The sequence below is a fragment of the Bufo bufo genome, chromosome 4 (assembly GCF_905171765.1).
Source record: "Bufo bufo chromosome 4, aBufBuf1.1, whole genome shotgun sequence".
NCBI classification, from domain to species: Eukaryota; Metazoa; Chordata; class Amphibia; order Anura; family Bufonidae; genus Bufo; species Bufo bufo.
In genome coordinates, this window is record NC_053392.1 from 617,269,905 (window position 1) to 617,291,973 (window position 22,069).

At 45.7% G+C, this 22,069-nt stretch overlaps 1 protein-coding gene across 1 annotated transcript in view; it reads right to left on the bottom strand.

Annotated features, from left to right (window-relative positions):
* The window catches only part of LOC120999664 (oocyte zinc finger protein XlCOF6-like), a 2,208,135-nt gene extending 2,189,858 nt beyond the window's left edge, over positions 1-18,277 (bottom strand). Inside the window, exons 1-4 of the mRNA XM_040430669.1 lie at positions 18,240-18,277; positions 9,453-9,597; positions 9,173-9,340; positions 8,450-8,573 (exon numbers count right to left, since the gene is read on the bottom strand). Coding sequence (XP_040286603.1) covers positions 8,450-8,573; positions 9,173-9,340; positions 9,453-9,560 — 400 coding nt within the window. The 5' untranslated portion in view covers positions 9,561-9,597; positions 18,240-18,277. The remainder of the gene's footprint in view (positions 1-8,449; positions 8,574-9,172; positions 9,341-9,452; positions 9,598-18,239) is intronic.
* Positions 18,278-22,069: the final 3,792 nt, after the last annotated feature.

A 22,069-nucleotide genomic window follows, 5' to 3' on the forward strand; every position in this document is an offset into this window, starting at 1 on the left:
GGTAAAGAAAACACCCTTCACAACAGTTGTCCAGATCAAGAACACTCTCCAGGAGGTAGGTGTATGTGTGTCAAAGTCAACACTCAAGCGAAGACTTCACCAGAGTGAATACAGAGGGTTCACCACAAGATGTAAACCATTGGTGAGCCTCAAAAACAGGAAGGCCAGATTAGAGTTTGCCAAACGACATCTAAAAAAGCCTTCACAGTTCTGGAACAACATCCTATGTACAGATGAGACCAAGATCACCTTGTACCAGAGTGATGGGAAGAGAAGAGTATGGAGAAGGATGCTAAACATACCACCTCATCAGTGAAGCATGGTGATGATAGTGTCATGGCGTGGGCATGTATGGCTGCCAATGGAACTTGTTCTGTTGTATTTATTGATGATGTGACTGCTGACAAAAGCAGCAGGATGAATTCTGAAGTGTTTCGGACAATATCTGCTCATATTCAGCCAAATGCTTCAGAACTGATTGGACGGCGCTTCACAGTGCAGATGGACAATGACCCAAAGCATACTGCAAAAGCAACCAAAGAGTTTTTTAAGGGAAAGAAGTGGAATGTAATGCAATGGCCAAGTCAATCACCTGACCTGAATCCGATTGAGCATGCATTTCACTTGCTGAAGACAAAACTGAAGGGAAAATGCGCCAAGAACAAGCAGGAACTGAAGACAGTTGCAGTAGAGGCCTGGCAGAGCATCACCAGGGATGAAACCCAGCGTCTGGTGATGTCTATGCGTTCCAGACTTCAGGTTCTAATTGACTGCAAAGGATTTGCAACCAAGTATTAAAAAGTGAAAGTTTGATTTATGATTATTATTCTGTCCCATTACTTTTGGTCCCTTAACAAGTGGGAGGCACATATGCAAACTGCTGTAATTCCTGCACCGTTCACCTGATTTGGATGTAAATACCCTCAAAGTAAAGCTGACAGTCTGCAGGTAAAGCACATCTTGTTCGTTTCATTTCAAATCCATTGTGGTGGTGTATAGAGCCAAAAATGTTAGAATTGTGTCGATGTCCCAATATTTATGGACCTGACTGTAGGTGTGACAGGGGTCTGCATTAATTTGGGATCTGATATACGTCTGTATAAATTTGGGTCGTAATTTAGGGTCTGTATAAATTTGGGTTCTGATCTGGGTCTGAATTAATTTTGATGCCGATTTGGGGTCTGTATAAGTATGAGATATGTACTAATTTTGGGGTCTGATTTGCAGTCTGTATTTTGGGGTCTGTATTTTTTTTAGGATCTGTCTGGAAGTATGTATTAGTTTTGGGGTTGTCATAAAGTAATAAAAGTAGTGACAAATTTCTGATCCCAGTGCTGCAGCGTTAATCATGTTGGAAACCACATTAAGACCCATGATGGCTGGTCATTACTTTTTAAATTACATTCTGCCCTACCAAACTTACAGGAGAATACAGCACCACATACCTCTTGCATGCACTGATGTCTCCTCTGACGTTCTCACAGTTTGTCAAACAGAAATCTTAGATTCCTACTTTTCCATCATCCTCTCACCTTCTCAACACCCTATTCTGCCACCCTCAATAGTTGCTGTGCTCCCCAATACTATACTACAGAAACAGATCGTGCCCCATTCAATAATTATTGGCACACAAAGTGCCCTCAAAAATAATTGCACCCAGCAGATAGTTCCCCTGTCCGTAATAGTGCATTAACCATAGTGTCTCCCAAAAATAATGTGCCAGGGTGCGCCCCATAGTAATAGTGCTCCCAAAAGTCCCACCAATATTATTAATTCTCTCCCACATTGCCCTTTGTAGTAATAGTGCCCCAAAGGTAAATGTCCACCATTGTGCTCCAGAAGTAATAATGCCCCCATACTAGTAATCATGTTCCCCATGATCCCCCAGTAGTAATAAAGCACACCAAAATGCCTGCCTATAATGCCCCCAGTAGTACTAACGCCCCTATTGTGCTCCAGTAGTAATAAAGCCCTCCATAGTGCCCTTCAGTAGTTTTAAAGCCCACCATGAAGCCCCAGTAGTATTAAAGCCCCCAGCGTACCCCAGTAGTAAATATGCCCCCAGTAGAGCTAATGCCCCCCCAGCAGTAATGACAGCCACGAAAGTATGCCACAGAAATAATAATGTCTGCCTATAGTGCCCCAGTTGTAATAAAGCCCCCATAATGTGTGCCAGTAGAAAAAATGCCCTCTTATAGTGTACCCAAGTAGGGTTGCACCAGGTACCGAGGTCTCGATACTTTTTCCATAGTTTGATACCCGATTCGATACCAGGATTGACATTTTTCGCTATTGTGCAGCTTAGAATCAGTCACTATCAGTGAACATGGTGCAAGCAAACCTCAGCGCACACCATGTTCTCATAAGCAGCTGCACAGTGGAGAAGAAGGGAGAACGTCCCTCCCTCCTCACTGTGACGCGGTCAGCCACAAATAACTTAACTGGGTGGCCCGATGGGGGAGTGCAGTAGAGAGATAAACTCACTTGGTCCTCAATGTTGATAAGTAGAGATAAGCGAATTTTTCTAAAATTAGATTCGGACGGTTGTCAAATTTCCCAAAAAGATTTCATTGAAATTTTTTCCTGATGAATTGGGTTAAAAAACAGCTATTTCCCGGCTGTAGAGAGCCTGTATATTGGTGTAAAATACTGTGCAATGCAGAAAGATGTATAGGGAGTCCGCTGTGGTAGTGAAACAGTACTGTGGATCAGTATGACACGCAGATTATAGGCGTCGCTCTTAGAATTACTTCACATATTTGGGCAGTTACTGGGCCAAAACTGACTAAATAACTGTCACGGATGTGGTGTGGGTGGGAAACTCCACTCCGAGCACAGGAGAAAAGGGGACAGAAACTAGGCCTGGAAACTAGGGTAAAGGAGAAGGTCACCTCCTAGAACAACCCTAATCCAAATCTTGACTAACTATCAGTATGAACTGACCTCTATGGTAGGAAAGTTTATATACAGGAACCTAGAGCCCTAACACACCCTGTAGGGCCCTGGTTATAGTGACAGGACTTGAGACAACCTATTCCTCCACCAGAAGGATGAACAGGAGTCTTCCTCAGGCCTAGATACAAAAGACAGGAAAATACAACAAACAAAATACAAATAGGGAAGACACCACTTAACTTCACCTACAGTAAAGGCAGCACCAGGAGCTCAACCGAGATCCAACAACCAGCTAGCCAGAAGTCCAGGAATAGAAGCTATAAACCGCACCCCAAAGAGAGAGAGGCGGCAATAAATAGGAAAGGTAAAATGACCACACAAACAACACCTGAAGCAAGGGGTGTGGCCATTACCAAAACAACACAGACACAAATTGACCACACTGAACTTGTCAGATCAACGTGTTGCCAGTCTTTCTGATCTCCTGGCACATGTCACGGGAACGTTCGTGACAGTAACCCCCTTCTACAGGTGACCTCCGGGCACCCAGGACCCACCTTATCCGGGTGAGATCTGTGAAAGGCTTTCACCAAACGACTGGCATTCACGTCGGATGCCGGTACCCACATCCTGTCTTCTGGTCCATAACCCTTCCAGTGGACAAGATACTGAAGAGATCTACGGATAACTCGAGAATCAATTATTTTGGCAATCTGGAATTCCAAACTACTATCCACCATGACAGGAGCGTGTGGTAAGGAAGACGGCTCCAAAGGTTCCACATATCTCTTCAACAAAGACTTATGGAACACATTATGAATTTTCAGGGCCTGAGGAAGTTCAAGACAAAAAGCTACAGGATTAATAATGGCCGTGATCTTATATGGACTGCTAAACCTTGGACCCAACTTCCAGGAAGGTACCTTTAACTTAATGTTTCTTGTGGACAGCCACGCAGAATCACCCACACATAGGTCCGGACCATTCATTCGTTTCCTGTCAGCTACACGTTTATACTTGTTGCCCATATTCTTCAAATTATTTTGAATTTTTCGCCATATCTATGACAATGATGATGAAAAACATTCTTCCTCAGGGATACCAGAAGTATCAGACTGAGAAAATGTGCTAAACTGCGGGTGAAACCCATATGCCCCCAAAAACTCACCAGTGGACTCCTGACTACGATTGTTTATGGCAAACTCTGCCAAAGACAAAAAGGAAGACCACTCCTCCTGGTTCTCAGATACAAAACATCTCAAGTAAGTCTCCAAACTCTGATTAGTGCGCTCCCTCTGTCCGTTCGACTGAGGATGAAAAGCCGAAGAAAAGGACAGTTGTACCCCCAGTGGAGTACAGAACGCTTTCCAGAATCTGGAAACAAACTGAGTCCCACGATCTGGGACCACATCAGAGGGAATGCCATGGAGTTTCACAATGTTTAAAGGGTTTCTACCACTTCGTTTTCACATAAATAGCTTTCAGACACTAGCGATCCGCTAGTGTCTGCTCTACCAAACAATCCTAATAGAATAGCTTTTTGTGCAGCCGTTTCGCTAAAAAACAAACTTATATTGATATGCTAATGAGCCTCTAGGTGCTATGCGGGCGTCTTTTCAGCACCTAGAGGCTCGGTCTACCTTCACAAAATGCCGCCCAGCGCGTCCCTCCAGCCCGCCCATCTCCTCCGGAATGCGATCCTCCCTGTGAGCCAGCGGACGAATTCTCGCGCATGCACCGTGCGCGTCTGTATTCGGCACAGGCGCAGTGAATGTCTGACCGCTGCCTGCACAGACATCTCGGTCATCGGCGCAGGCGCAGTGGAGATGTCTGTGCAGGCAGCGGTCAGACATGCACCACTGCATATGGGGTTGAGCACTTCCTGCTTTGTAATACCACGCCAATTTGTAGTTTGTATTTTGAATTGCGGGACGATCTGTTTTTTTTATTGATACCATTTTGTGGTGTGTTTTTTTTTCCATTACACCATTCGCCGTAAGTGATCAATATTTAAATATTATATTTATATAATGATGTCTATATTCTTAATTACTTTTATTTTAATTTGGGGTAAAGGAGGGGGGGGTGATTAGAATTTTTGTAATTTTAAAAAACTTTTTAACTTTTTTTTTTAGGCCCCCAACATGCAATCATTAGATTGCCTTTTATATTAAGTATTGTATTTTTTGCCATTACAGAATATAAAGATCAGTATATTACGATACATGCTGCCACCTGCATTGGAATATACAAGTAATAGTCATAAAAGCCTTCTACAGCTTCTGGCCTATTACTACTATGGGACGCCTTCCCTGATTTCAGCCAGGGAAAAGTGTTCCTGCCCAGAAAGCTCGTGCTTCTGGGGTTTTTTACCTCTCAGACGCCGCGGTCACATTTCAACACAGCATCTGAGGGGATTAATGTCTGTGAACGGCATTATCACTGATCACAGACATTAGCCCCGTATGTCTGCTGTATGGAACTGCAAGCACCCGGCGGCTAAGGCGCTTGTTCCGGAGCAGGCACCATCTTTAGAGACCCGACATCCGCCGTACATGTATGGATGTCAGGAAAGGGTTAAAGGGGGGCAGTTTAGGGGCAATTTTTCTGCTGACAAGTTCCATTTAATTACAATTAATTCAATCTTTTATGGCACCAGAAACCATTTACAAACAACAATAACATGAAATACAGAGTACAGTATACTAGAGTTGTTGCGATACCAAATTTTTGATTCGGTTTCGATACCATGAAAAAGTATTGCGATACTCGATACCATTCGATACCACGCGAAAAAAATAAACAAAAAAAGCCACGTGCATTCCTCATTTTTAAAAATGGCGAATCGCGCAGTTTTTATTTTATTTTTTCTGTTCCGGCATTCACCACCTAGATTTTTTTTTTATATTTTAATAGTTTGGACTTTTCTGACGTGGCGATGTAATATGTTTATTTATATATTTTATATGTGAAATTGGGAAAAGGGGGGTGATTTATACTTCATATTTTAGTGTTTTTTTTTTTTTCACTTTTTATTTAATAACTATTTCCCCCCTTAGGGGCTAGAACCTGGGATCTTTCATCCCTTTTCCTATTCACCCTGATAGATCTCTATCAGGGTGAATAGGACTCCACACTGTCCTTGCTGCTCTGTGCTTTGTGCACACAGCATCAGGGATGTTACCATGGCAACCAGGGCTTCTGTAGCGTCCTGGCTGCCATGGTAACCGATCGGAGCCCCAGGCTTACACAGCTGGGGCTCCGATCAGAAGCTGCCACTGCACCACCAATGAGGGGGAGTGGAGAGGTCCCTGTGGCCACTGCCACCAATGATTTTAATACTGGAGGGTTGAGAGGGGCCGGCGCACTGTGCCACCAATGATTTTAATGGGATGGGGGGATTGAGGGGGGGGGCACACTGCACCACCAATGATTTTACCCCTTTATACAGGAGGCGGGTACTAGCAGATCAGCGGCAGTTAACTGCCGCTGATCGCAGCTCCCTGTCAGGGGCAGGGTGCCGGCAATGCGATTCTGCTGCCGGCACCCGCCTCCTGTATGTGTTAAAGACTGACTACTGTATATGAGTCCAGACTTTCACTATTAGGCCACACAGAGCGGCGCCCAGCGATGTCTCAGCACTCACCATTTAGTCCTGGGCGCCGCTCCGTTCGCCCGCAGTGCCCCATTACTGTCTCCTCTCCTGCTCCACATGCTGCTGATTACTATCGGAGCGATGGGAGGAGACATCAGCTTCACTAGTGGGCGTTCCTTCTCCCTGGCTGTAGCGCTGTCCAATCGCAGCGCAGGGAAAAGGAACGCCCACTAGTGAAGCTGATGTCTCCTCCCATCGCTCCGATAGTAATCCTATCATTGGTGGCGCAGTGCGCCCGCCCCTCCTCCGCCCCTCTCTTCTCATTGCCGCCCCTCCTCCACCCCCTCTCTTCTCATTGCCGCCCCTCCTCCGCCCCTCTCTTCTCATTGCCGCCCCTCCTCCGCCCCTCTCTTCTCATTGGTGGCAGCGGCAGCAGCACAGGGGGAGGGAGGACAGCTTCCTTCTCCCCGTGCTGCTGAGAGAGAACATGAGCGCGCCGATAGCAGCGCGCTCATGTTCAGAGATACTAGACTGCGCAGAAGCGCAGCCCAGTATCGAAAAAACGGAAATCCCGGTATCGTATCGATACCGGGACAAAAGTATCGATTGGGTATCGAAATTTCGATACCCGCAACAACCCTACAGTATACTCCACTGCTCCTGGGGGAGGTCAGTGGAAAGCTCCATTACATCAGTCTATAGAGGATTTGTAGAAACCTCAGCTTCACCTACCTGATGATCCAGTGGGATATTTGGTTTCTCCTCTGGACAGTCCTGGGAATACTGAGGACTGGGACATCTCTCTGGTGGATTTCTCTGACTGGATCCATCTGTAGGAAAAACACACGGTGACTGAATACATTGTCTATGTCCAATGATAAGTAAATCTGTGATGCCGGCCGGTCCGTGGCTGCTCACATCTCCTTGTTCCTTGAAGGCTGTTGGAGCGCTTACCCAACTCCCTGCTCCGGTGGTCCATACCTGTTGACATTTCACTGTTCTGTCCACAGCATGCTGATCTGTGGCCAGCTCTTGGCCTGCAGTGGCTTTGTCCGCCTGTAGGGCATGTGCTACCTCTGGTTCTTAAAGGGCCAGCATGTGTGGCCCTAATCTGTCCACTCTATGGCTAGCCTCCCTGGGATATTTAAGGCATCCTCCCCTGTGGAATGGTGCCTGAGTAAGAGGTTCTAGTTGCTAGTTTCCTACCAAGGAGATCCACTCTTGAGTTCAGTTACACATTTAGGCTGCTTTCAGACGAGCGAGTGTGACGCTGAGGACTCACATCCCAGCACCCGTCCTGAACTTCCAGCACTGCCAGGGTCGCATAGCATTATATTGATTTATGATGCTATGTAACCCTTAGAGGTCTGGAATGTATTGGATAACACTCACATAATGCTGTCAGTGTTATCTAATACGTTCCAGAACTGTAAGCGTTACATAGCGTCATAAATCAGTATAATGTGACCCCGGCAGTGCTGGGAGGTCAGGACGGGTGACACTTGCTTGTCTGAAAGTGGCTTTATTCACCTCTGCCTGTTAACTGGATTTAACTTATTGCTATCTGACATGACCTCTGCCTGTTTCTAGTATTAACCCTGTGCTGCCTACTCTGATCTTTGCACTGTTTACTGCATTACACAAACGCTCCCTGTCTTTGCTTGTCTTGTGGCTACAGTTCTGACTGATCCCTTGGTGCTTTTCATTGGTATCTCTTGATCCCAGTGGGTCAGCAGCCACTGAACATAGACTACTTCCAAAGGTAGTGGCCTGGTGGTTCCCCTGCAGTGATGTCCATATGGATTAAAGGGTAAAGACTGGGGGGGGGGGGGGGGGCGGGGGTAATCTATCTGATCATTTAGCAGTAGCCCTAGCCAAATCTGTGGCACAGCACATCTACATCCGCACTCTGATTCAAAACTGTTCTCCCCTCTACAGTCATGGAAGGGCTCCTCTTACCCGGTGATGTGAGGGACTGGTGATTCTCCATCATGATGTCCTTGTACAGATCCTTGTGTTCTTCTAAATACTCCCACTCCTCCATGGAGAAATAGACAGCGACATCCTGACACCTTATAGGAACCTGACAACACAAGGACACAGTCATTACCAGACCCCTCCCTTGGCGTTATTGTATAATGTCCCAGCATTCCCAGCAGCGCTCACCTCTCCGCTCAGCAGCCCAGTGATCCTGGTGGTAAGTTCTAGGATCTTCTGCTCATGTATCAGGGAATGAGGTGGAGGCTCGGTGATGGGGCTCTGGGTCCTGCTCCATCCTCCTGACACACGGGGTGTCACACACTTACCAGACGACTTCTTCACTACTGTGTAATCCTGTGTATGGGGAGACGCCGATCACTACAGGGATTCTAAGAATCCTTCACCTTTCCAGTCATTTCCCTGGTTTATTACTAGAGATAAGAGTGATGTCATGTGAGACTCTCACCTCTCCAGATATCAAGGACAAGATCTTCAGGGTGAGGTCTAATATCCTTGCAGCCATGTGGTCTCTGTCCTTGTACAGATCCTTGTGTCCTTCTAAATACTCCCACTCCTCCATGGAGAAATAGACAGTGACATCCTGACACCTTATAGGAACCTGACAACACAAGGACACAGTCATTACCAGACCCCTCCCTTGGCGTTATTGTATAATGTCCCAGCATTCCCAGCAGCGCTCACCTCTCCGCTCAGCAGCTCAGTGATCCTGGTGGTAAGTTCTAGGATCTTCTGCTCATGTATCAGGGAATGAGGTGGAGGCTCGGTGATGGGGCTCTGGGTCCTGCTCCATCCTCCTGACACACGGGGTGTCACACACTCACCAGACGACTTCTTCACTACTGTGTAATCCTGTGTATGGGGAGACGCCGATCACTACAGAGATTCTAAGAATCCTTCACCTTTCCAGTAATTTCCCTGTTTTATTACTAGAGATAAGAGTGATGTCATGTGAGACTCTCACCTCTCCAGTTATCAAGGAGATGATCTCCAGGGTGAGGTCTAATATCCTTGCAGCCATGTGGTCTCTGTCCTTCTCCATCCTTGGTGGGTCCTTGATGGAAAGGACCATTGGCTCTAAAAAGAAGAGAGTCCTGCACCTAAGAAACCTGAGGGAAAGAAGGAGGATTGTGAGGAAAATCACATCTTACATGAACTAAAGTGTCTCACAAATTAAGAATGACAAAACTCTACCAATATTGTACAATGGAGATGACTTGACTATTGAGGTGTCTTATACATACCAGACTGGTGACCATAATAAATCAGTCAGCCGGCCTCCTGCTATACAGTGAATACAGTGTTACACAGGATACACATCGCAGTCTACCACATACAGCAGACAGTTCTCATCTTATTTTTACTGTAAATGTCTTTATTAATGGGATGACTGATAGGAAGTTCACAGACACTTGATCTGACATGCTTTCTGCAGCCTTTGAGAATTTGAATGTTTTCCAATGTAATGACTTCCATTTGGTGTCAGGACTGTGTTTAAAGTGTACCTGAGTCTTCAAAAAAGGTTTGGATAATGGCAGTGCTTCTTTGTACAGTCTGTGAAGGAACTGTTATGTTTGGGCTTACCTTAAGTTTATTTCAGCCATATTATCTCATTTCAGCTGCACAGCTAGATGCATTTCACTCAGAAGCAGAGGGTGTCTCTCTTCTACAGATACTGTATGCAGTGACCTCACTTCCCTTACTTTCCACTATGTTTTTTTTCTAAGGAGCTCAGAAAGCTGATAAAGAGGGATAAATCACACTTACAGAAAGGCAGGAGGCTCCGGGGATCTTCAGAAGCTTCGTAGAAGACGTTATTTTATCAGAGTCAGGATCTCAGCCGGCTCTGACACCCCCCACTTCCTCTCATCCGTCTTCTGGGTCTGGGTAATGTTTCTGTATAATGACTCCTAATTTCAGACAATATGTCAGACAAATATGTCAGACAAAGATGTAACCTATAAGACAGTTGTACCGATGTACTGCGTTTCTTGTTCTTTAATTCATTCACAATAAAAAGAACTTTGAAATAGAAAAAAAATAAAAAAAATAAAAAAAAAATAAAAGAAGTGTTGGGTCCCCATCAAGCACCTGTGCAAAATGTCCTGGTATATCCATTCTATGTACATTCCCTGTGTGTGATTAGGGAGAGTTCAGGCGCCTTCCCCCAAATTATTGTTTTATTATTTTTTTTTTTCTTGATACTTACTGTTCACCTCCTTTATTTATTTTTTAAACCACCGGAGTTTGTGGGTGAGCGCTGCTGTTGCCTCCTCTCTTTTTTTTTTTATATTTATATTATTATTATATCTTTTGTAATTAATTTACATCTATAAGAGATTGCTTACAGTTTTCCACATTCATCCTCCTCCAGGTACCTTATTCTATCTTGTTATTGTGAGGGGGCACTACTAAGGGGACAGCACTATTGTGAGGGGGCACTACTAAGGGGACAGCACTATTGTGAGGGGGCACTACTAAGGGGACAGCACTATTGTGAGGGGGCACTAAGGGGACAGCACTATTGTGAGGGGCACTAAGGGGACAGCACTATTGTGAGGGGGCACTACTAAGGGGACAGCACTATTGTGAGGGGGCACTACTAAGGGGACAGCACTATTGTGAGGGGGCACTACTAAGGGGACAGCACTATTGTGAGGGGGCACTACTAAGGGGACAGCACTATTGTGAGGGGGCACTACTAAGGGGACAGCACTATTGTGAGGGGGCACTAAGGGGACAACACTATTGTGAGGGGGCACTACTAAGGGGACAGCACTGTTGTGAGGGGGCACTACTAAGGGGACAGCACTGTTGTGAGGGGGCACTACTAAGGGGACAGCACTATTGTGAGGGGGCACTACTAAGGGGACAGCACTATTGTGAGGGGGCACTACTAAGGGGACAGCACTATTGTGAGGGGGCACTAAGGGGACAACACTATTGTGAGGGGGCACTACTAAGGGGACAGCACTATTGTGAGGAGGCACTACTAAGGGGACAGCACTATTGTGAGGGGGCACTAAGGGGACAACACTATTGTGAGGGGGCACTAAGGGGACAACACTATTGTGAGGGGGCACTACTAAGGGGACAGCACTATTGTGAGGCGGCACTACTAAGGGGACAGCACTATTGTGAGGGGACACTACTAAGGGGACAGCACTGTTGTGAGGGGGCACTAAGGGGACAACACTGTTGTGAGGGGGCACTAAGGGGACAACACTATTGTGAGGGGGCACTAAGGGGACAGCACTATTGTGAGGGGACACTACTAAGGGGACAGCACTGTTGTGAGGGGGCACTAAGGGGACAACACAATTGTGAGGGGGCACTAAGGGGACAGCACTATTGTGAGGGGGCACTAAGGGGACAGCACTATTGTGAGGGGGCACTAAGGGGACAGCACTATTGTGAGGGGGCACTAAGGGGACAGCACAATTGTGAGGGGGCACTAAGGGGACAGCACTATTGTGAGGGGGCACTAAGGGGACAACACAATTGTGAGGGGGCACTAAGGGGACAGCACTATTGTGAGGGGGCACTAAGGGGACAGCACTATTGTGAGGGGGCACTAAGGGGACAACACAATTGTGAGGGGGCACTAAGGGGACAGCACTATTGTGAGGGGCACTAAGGGGACAGCACTATTGTGAGGGGCACTAAGGGGACAGCACTATTGTGAGGGGGCACTAAGGGGACAGCACTATTGTGAGGGGGCACTACTAAGGGGACAGCACTATTGTGAGGGGGCACTAAGGAGACAGCACTATTGTGAGGGGGCACACATGTTTTTATCTATCAACATAAATGTTGAGAAAAAACAAAAAGCCCCATTCAGTCTACACGACGACCGATGTCGCGGAACATAGTTTGTACTTCTAGTCTATGGTGTCGCACTGAGACATTACGGTTCCCACCTTTCCCAACAAAACATACCGGCCAAGTTAAAGGGAACCTGTTATCAACTTTATGCTGATCTCACTGAGGGCAGCATAAAATAGTGACAGAAATGCTGATTTCATGAGCTAAGAGTAAGTGGTTGCTGAGAACCAGCATCGTAATCATTGCAGACTGGGCCTGGAAAAGAGTCAGATCTACCTGAGAAGAGTCCTGGTTATTCCTCATCTCCTGCTCTCCCCGTCCATCTGCTGATGGTCGGCAGTTCTCTCCTAGAGAGAAAGGGAGAAAACTAGATAGAAACCTGTCAATCATCAGCAGGAGGGCAGGGAGAGCAGGAATTCATGAATAACCATAACTCTTCTCACGTGGCCGTGACTCACGTGGCCCAGTCTGCAATGATTGTGATGTTGGTTCTCGGCAACCACTTACTTTTAACTTTTAAATGACAGATCGCTGAAATCAACTCACCGGTCTGTACTTTATTCTGCCGTTAGTGTGGGCAGCAGAAAGGTGATGACAGGTTCCCTTTATGTCACATCTCAATGTGGATGTGGGGGCGTGGCTTAACACAAGGTGTCGCTATGTCATAATGTGGCTCCCAGTATTAATAGTGCCCCCATTAGTGTCTCCAGAATTAATACTACCCCATTTAGTGCCCCCAGTAACAGTAATGCCCCACCAGAACTAATAATGCCCCCATTAGCGCCCCCCCCCCCCACACACACAATTAATAATGGCCCCATTCGGGATCCCCAGAAATAATAGTGCCCCCAATAATATTAATGCCCCAATTAGTGCCTCCAGAATGAATAATGCCCACATTAGCCCCCCTCAGAACTAATAGTGTCCCCATTAGAGCCCCCCAGACGAGGTCACGATCCCAAACTCACAGTAACACACAATGCACCAACTTGATAAATGGGATGTAAAGGAAAACTGACCAAAGCAACCAATCAGATTCCACCTTTCATTTTCCAAAGGAGCTCTCCAATCTGAAAGGTGGAATGTGATTGGTTGCTAGGGGCAACTAACCCAGTTTTCCTTTACTCCAATTTGACAATCCTCCCCCAATGATTATTCTTAGTAATTAGTATTCGCTCTTCGGGATGCAGTCGCCTAGCGCCAGCTGTTGGGTATAGGCGGCCGCCTCTCTCTGCCGCCGGGAAAGAGCGAGATCTCTGGGAAGTCTCACAGAGCGAGTTCTTCCCTCAGAGTTTTTCTGGCGGAGACATGAATGGATTGTAGCGCGGCTATTTAACCCCCTTCCCCCCACATGGCACACCTGATGATTGCATTACTAATCTAATTGCTCCAGGGATTTCTCCAAAGTGCTCATTTTCCAAATAAAATACATAAAGAATAAATGAATAAAATGCAAATAAAATACACTCCATCAAACATTAAACTTTCACACAAAAAAAAAATGTAAAATTTTTTTAATTTTTTTTATTTAAAAAAATAATAATTCACAAAGAGTAAAGCGATTAAAGGAAGGTTTGTGGAAAAAGGATATGAGGAGGAGGAGTTGGAAGAGTGCCGTAAAAATGTGGAGGTCTACACAACAGAGGGTGACTGTGGAAAAAAGTATAAGGAGGAATGGGATTTCCGCTTCATGTTCATGACACAATATGATGTCAATACAGGGTTTTTGAAAAACGCAATTAAAAGAAACTGGGCAATATTGAAGAATGACCCCATTTTGGGGAAAGAGATACCAAGGAGGCCAGAAATAATATATAAGAAGGCCCCTAATCTGAATACACGCTTAGTACATAGCGCGATTTCGACTGTCCCCAAAAAGAAAGACACGCAGAAATTCACATGGTGCGGCTTTTGTATAGACTGCAAGAACAGAATCCTGAGAGAGAGAACGCAGCATGTGGGGGTAGTAAAGTCCACAGTAAGTGGGGAAAGGGGGCCTGTCCTGTAAGAATGAGGGGTGATATACGTACTGGAGTGCTGCCCTTGTGGCCTCCAGTACGTGGGAAGAACCCTCAGAAAACTGGAAGTTAGAATACAGGAACACATCCGTAACATTAAAAAAGGTCTAACCACCCATAGTGTCTCTATGCATCTTAACCACCTCAGCCCCCAGTGCTTAAACACCCTGAAAGACCAGGCCACTTTTTACACTTCTGACCTACACTACTTTCACCATTTATTGCTCGGTCATGCAACTTACCACCCAAATGAATTTTACCTCCTTTTCTTCTCACTAATAGAGCTTTCATTTGGTGGTATTTCATTGCCGCTGACATTTTTACTTTTTTTGTTATTAATCGAAATTGACCGAAATTTTTGCAAAAAAATTTCATTTTTCACTTTCAGTTGTAAAATTTTTCAATTAAAACTACATTTCTATACAAATTTTTCTCTAAATTTATTGTTCTACATGTCTTTGATAAAAAAAAATGCAATAAGTGTTTATTTATTTGGTTTGCGCAAAAGTTATAGCGTTTACAAACTATGGTACAAAAATGTGAATTTCCGCATTTTGAAGCAGCTCTGACTTTCTGAGCACCTGTCATGTTTCCTGAGGTTCTACAATGCCCAGACAGTACAAACACCCCACAAATGACCCCATTTCGGAAAGTAGAAACCCTAAGGTATTCGCTGATGGGCATAGTGAGTTCATAGAACTTTTTATTTTTTGTCACGGAAAATTATGTTTTTTTTTTTTTTTCTTACAAAGTCTCATATTCCACTAATTTGTGACAAAAAATATAAACTTCTATGAACTCACTATGCCCATCAGCGAATACCTTGGGGTGTCTTATTTCCAAAATGGGGTCACTTGTGGGGTAGTTATACTGCCCTGGCATTCTAGAGGCCCAAATGTGTGGTAAGTAGTTTGAAATCAAAATCTGTAAAAAATGGCCGGTGAAATCCGAAAGGTGCTCTTTGGAATGTGGGCCCCTTTGCCACCCCACAAATGACCCCATTTCGGAAAGTAGACACCCTAAGGTATTCGCTGATGGGCATAGTGAGTTCATAGAACTTTTTATGTTAGCGGAAAATGATTATTTATTTTTTTTCTCTTACAAAGTCTCATATTCCACTAACTTTTGACAAAAAATAACATTTTACATAAACTCGCCATGTCCCTCACGAAATACCTGGGGGTGTCTTCTTTCCAAAATGGGGTCACATGTGGGGTATTTATACTGCCCTGGCATTTTAGGGGCCCTAAAGCGTGAGAAGAAGTCTGGAATATAAATGTCTAAAAAATTTTACGCATTTGGATTCCGCGAGGGTTATGGTGAGTTCATGTGAGATTTTATTTTTTGTCACAAGTTAGTGGAATATGAGACTTTGTAAGAAAAAACAAAAAAACAAAAAAAAAAAACTATTTCCACTAACTTGTGACAAAAAAAAAATATCTTCTATGAACTCGTCATGCCCCTCAAAAGTGATCTTTATAGCACCGCAGAGATTTTACAGTGTTTTTGCAGTTTTTAGAAAAAAAAAATTTCTGTCACTGCGGTGGAGCGGACTGAGCAAGTGTGCGCACAAGATCAGGCCTGATCCGGCGAACACTGCGTTTTTTGTAGAGCCTATAGAACATGTCCTATTCTTGTCCGCAATTGCGGACAAGAAAAGGCATTTTCTATATAGTTCTGGCAATGTGCGGATCCGCAAAATGCGGAAAGCACATTGCCGGTGTCCGTGTTTTGCGGATCCGCGGTGTCCGTGTTTTGCGGATCCGTGGATCTGCAAAACACATACGGACGTCTGAATGGAGCCTTACAGGGGGGTGATCAATGACAGGGGGGGGGGGGGGGATCAGGGAGTCTATATGGGGTGATCACCCCCCTGTAAGGCTCCATTCAGACATCCGTATGTGTTTTGCGGATCCGCGAAACACATACGGACATCTGAATGGAGCCTTACAGGGGGGTGATCAATGACAGGGGGGTGATCAGGGAGTCTATATGGGGTGATCAGGGGTTAATAAGGGGTTAATAAGTGACAGGGGGGGGTGTAATGTAGTGGTGTTTGGTGCTACATATTACTGAGCTGCCTGTGTCCTCTGGTGGTCGATCCAAACAAAAGGGACCACCAGAGGACCAGGTAGCAGGTATATTAGACGCTGTTATCAAAACAGCGTCTAATATACCTGTTAGGGGTTAAAAAAAAACACATCTACAGCCTGCCAGCGAACGATTGCCGCTGGCAGGCTGGAGATCAACTCTCTTACCTTCCGTTCCTGTGAGCGCGCGCTCCTGTGTGCGCGCGTTCACAGGAAATCTCGCCTCTCGCGAGAGGACGCGCCGGCGCGTCCAGGAGGAATAACAGGGCCGCCGCCAAGACGCGTCTGTGCGTACGGCGGTCCTGAGGTGGTTAAGGAGCACCATGAGAAGAACCCTAGAGGTTTGAAGTTCATGGGAGTGGAATTAGTTAAACCCCATTGGCGAATAAATAGAAGAGAGATCGAATGGATATACAGATCAGGCGCCCTTCAGCCTAAAGGGATGAATATAGAATTCGATCTCCAGCCGTGCCTGGTTTAGGTATATTTGGGGTATTGACATTGTAATGCGCCGGAGTAGTGGAATAAGGAATTCTCCAGAAGGGGGGGGCACTCACCTGGACGAGTGAATTCATGAATGAAGCACTTTTGTAGTCAGTCATTGGTTGATCTCGCCGTGTTTAGGATATAACTCCCAAAGGGGAGAGTCAGCATGAAAAAAACATTGCGATTTTTTGTGAATTTTTTTGGGGATCAGGTGTGCCATGTGGGGGGAAAGGGGTTAAATAGCCGCCTACCCTAGGCGTGGTAGATTCTCGCCCCTGACGAAGCTTTATGTGAAACCCGGGTCGGGCTGTGCGGAGAGAATACTATCATATTGATACCCTGAATAACCTTTTTACTTCTGTGAGTATAATAAAACAGAAGGTTTTTACTGTGCCGGAGGTCCTCTCACTACTGTGTGATTTATGACATCTTGCAGAAAAGCCTTTAACGATCCAGCATAGATTGAAGAACACCACTATCCAACTGAAGGGAGTCTGTCTGGAGCCAGAGAAAGTGATCACCTGCATTCCTGGAAAAACGCCTTGTGTGAACAAGGAGCAGCGCGGTCCCATTATATTAACACTTTGCATTTGTGAAGAACCCACTTCATTTCGGGAGACCAGCAGCGCGAGTACCGCTGAAACCTAGTGACTCATTTTATTGTCTCCTCGCTAATGCCTCCAGTAACAGTAATACCTCAATCAGAATACGCCCCCAGAATTACTAATGCTCCCTTCTCTTCTATGTGCTCCTCCAGTTGATGGCGTCCGGCCGGTCCTGTCCTGAGCGACCAGTGAGCAGCGAGTGTTCCCAGCAGAGGCAGGAAATTACCGGCCGGGGGGCGACCCTACTGGTCATCAGTGTGCGGTAGGTGGGGGCTCGTCTGTATCAGGACCCCACTAATCCTGGGAATGGAGGGGCTGCAGAGCTGCTTTACTGCTGAATCTCCTCCACAGTCCCTGCTCATTAGAGCTCCGGCCTCCGCTGTGCAGGGACAGTGAGGAGAGGACACAGCGCTGCAGCCCCTTCATCTAGAAGAGGTTGTCCCCACCGACCACACACTGACTCCATATCCTAGTGACATCACAGGACAGTGTGTGATGGAAGACCCCTCTAATCCAGGAGAACAGCCCCTCTTACAGGGGTCTGGGGGTCTCCTAATATTCCAGGGGGAGAGCAGACATGTCTGAGGAGAACTCCCCTCCTGACCTCCAGACTGTGTGAGCAGAGACTCTCTATGGCCGGTGCTGCCCCCTGCTGGCTGGACCTGCTATATGTCACCTATAGAACCGCTCCATTCTAATAAACCCAGAACCAAGACCAATAACTGACCTGCAGATCTCACCTCCTGGGGCTGCAGGACCTGCGGTGACGTCACACTGGTCACATGACAGGAAGTGCTGGACAGTGAACACCCTTTACTGCTTTACTCCTCCCCTCATGTGACTGATCACATGACCATGACATCATCAAAGGTCCTGAAGTCACTAGGACATAATGTCGGTTAAACATAAACATAGGAACTATATTAAGGTTATTAGCAGGATTAGGCTACTTTCACACTGGCAGTTCGACGGATCCGTTTAAAACGGATCCGTCTTAAGAATTGAAAAATGGATGCATACGTTGACCTTTTTATTGGATCCGTTTAAATGGATCCGCATGTAAAACGGATCTGTTATTTCCGAATGCATCCGTTTTAGCTTCCGTTCAGCGGATCCGTTTTTTTTTACTAAACTTTAAAAGAGTATAAAGCAGGTACACCAGAGGGGTTTTTTCAGTACTGTATTTGGAGCTGCGTGTGAATCCTGAATTATTTTTTCAATTATATGAGGATGACGGTTGACAGTTATGACCAGCTCCTGCAGCGCATTACATCGACTATTGAAAGGCAGGATACCCGATACAGAAGGGCCATTTCACTGGCAGAGCGGCTAATGGTGACAATAAGGTAAAAGTTTCTTAATATTTAGATATTATTAGTTCTTTATTTAAAATGTATATTTAAAAAAAAAAAAAGGTTTCTTGCTACTGGAAAAAGTCTCACATCGTTACATTACCAATATCGCATTGGAATTTCTACACTTTCCGGAGTAGTGAAAGATACTTGTCGTGCATTGTGGGCGATATTGCATGAGGACTTCATACCGCATCCAACAACAGAACGTTGGCTTCAAATAGCAGACAATTCATGGAAAAAAGCCAATTCCCTAATTGTGTAGGAGCTGTGGATGGCAAACATATAAGGATTGTAAAACCTTCTGGAAGTGGATCGGAATTTTTTAATTACAAAGAATATTTCTCCATCATCTTAATAGCCATTGCAGATATACGGATTATCGATTTGTTGCCGTTGACATCGAAGCTTATGGACAAATGACTCGATGGCTTTCAAAACCTCCTCTATTGCACACCTCCTGTATTCAAAGCAATTTGGATTACCATCTCCAAGACCATTGCCAGGTACAGATGGACCTCCCATGCCATTTGTCGTAGTAGGGGACGAGGCGTTCCAAATGTGCGAGAACCTCATAAAGCCGTACTCCAGCCATGACTTGAACTCTACAAAGCGTATTTATAACTATAGACTGACACAAGCTAGACCACTGGTGGAGTGCGCCTTTGGCATTCTAGCTGCAAAATGGCTTATTCTCAACAAAGCCAATAACCTCAAAGTAAAAACCATAGACGATGTAGTGAAGGCTTGTGTAGTTCTACATAATTATCTTTTATCGGAGGAACCACTGCGTCTGGACCCGCAAGAGGTTGATTGTACACTCACCAGGATGCATAATTTGTCATATCGCTCTACCATCGTCGCTGCTAAAATGATGGACCGTTTTGCCGATTATTTTGTATCTGATGCAGGTAGAGTGAATTGGCAAAATAATGTTTTGTAACTGTTTTTAATGTTTTATCATTTTTAAAATAAAAATTCTGTTATTTATCACACCTGTTATCAACTTTTTTTAGTTTAACCAACCAAGGTATAGTCATTATGGATAAACACGTATTGTGTTCATCCATAGTGCTAAAAGGCGCTGGCCTGCGTCCATCTTTGATTGCTGTGCGATCACCCGCACTATTGGGCCAGCTGTAGCCCTGCCATAGCTGGTCAAACAGCTATGACATGGCTACAGCTAGGCGTCCTCAGACTATTATTCAAACACACTGTAGGAATTCTCCGCCAAGCAATGTGTTATTGTCAGCCCTTTCTATGCATGATCCAACGCATGTCAAGGTAGAGCATTCCAGCCTGAACTGCTGAGTTCTTTGGATGGGTGCAGTTACCTATTTGGGTCTGAACCCATTCAAAGACTGACAGCATTATCGTTAATTTCTAACGATAATTTGTTTTCCCTTAGTCCTAACAGCAGCACAGATGGGGTTAACTGCCCCCCGTGGACTGGTAGGACCGGCGGAATTTTTAATGAGCCCAAAAGAGAACCAATGAACAAACTCCAGCTCCACTAAAGGGAGGGGTTCGCCCCCCAGCCCACCATGTCTATAACAAGAAAGTACTTAGGGCGGGAAAATTGGTGTGCTGCTGTTAGGACTAAGGGAAAACAAATTATCGTTAGAAATTAACGATTCCCTTACGTCCTACCAGCAGCACAGATGGGGAGATAGCAAGAAGAATCCCCTGGGGAGGGTCCTCATGCCTGGCAGAAGTAAGAACTGTCTGCCCAAAGGCCGAAAACTCTGCTACCTTAGCATCTATTCTATAATGAGAGATGAAGGTTGATTCAGAGCTCCAGGAAGCCGCCTTACAGATCAACTCTAAGAGGAGAAGGCTTCTCTCCGCGACAGAGGTAGCTACAGCCCTAGTAGAATGGGCCCTTACAAACTCCGGAGGATCTAAAGATTGGGAAGTGAAAGCTTCCTTAATGGCCTCCTTGACCCAGCGACTAATAGTAGTTTTAGACGCTTTACGGCCTTTAGACTTACCGGCAAACAGGATGAAGAGGTTCTCATCTATCCTGAACTCTCTGGATCTATCCACATAGATCTGGAGGCATCTCGAGATGTCCAGTGGATGTCTAACTGGAACATCAGAGGAGGAGGCGGAGAATAATACAGGTAGAGAAATTACCTGGTTAATATTTAGAAAAGTTGGAACCTTAGGTCTGAAATAAGGAAATTTCAGAAGGACTCTGTCCTGTAAAAAAATAATGTATGGATGTAAAGCAGAGAAAGCTTACAGCTCAGAAATTCTCTTGGCTGAGGTTATAGCCAGAAGAAAAACTACCTTAAGAGTTAAAAACTTAAAGCTTGCCTCCTCAAAAGGTTCAAAGGGGGGAGATGCTAACCCCTTGAGAACCACTGACAAGTCCCATTGGGGAACGGGTTTCAGTATTGTAGGCTTCAATCTTTCTGCTCCCTTAAGGAAGCGTTTGATGAGCGGGTCCCAAGAATATGGTCTGTTGAGACAGGCCGAGATGGCAAAGACTTGAACCTTCAGGGTAGATGGGGAGAGACCTCTATCTAACCCATCCTGAAGGAACTGTAATATCGCAGGAAGGGGCGGATCTGCAGATGCCACCTGGTTGGAGCTACACCATGACGTGAAGATCCTCATGATCCGGGAGTAGGCCTTCTTGGTAGACTCTGCTCTGGAATGCGACAGGGTTCTCAGGACCGACTCAGAGAGCCCATCCACTCTAGGAAGGGACTGATCAACCTCCAGGCTGTCAGGTTGAATCTGTGCAGACCTGGGCAGAGATGAGTGTCCCACGACACCAGGGTCTGCTCCGGGGGGAGTCTCCAATATTGTCCCTGACTCATCTGAATGAGCTGGGTAAACCAGGATCTCCTGGGCCAAAATGGTATGATGGCTATTACCGAGGCCTGATCCTGACGGATTTTCATCAATACCCTCGGTATCATGGAAAAAGGAGGAAAGATGTAAGCCCGCCTGAACCTCCACGGTATAGTTAGAGCGTCTATCGCCAGGGGGTTGTCCTCCCTGTATAGGGAACAGAACCTCTGCACCTTGGCGTTGAACCTGGTTGCCATGAGATCCACCTCTGGCATGCCCGAAGATCTCCGGATGCAGTGACTACTCCATGGTCGGTAAGCCGCGACTTAGGCGATCCGCAATGATGTTGAGGGAGCCTCGGATGCGAGTGGCAGATAGATGGGATAGGTTCAGCTCTGCCCAC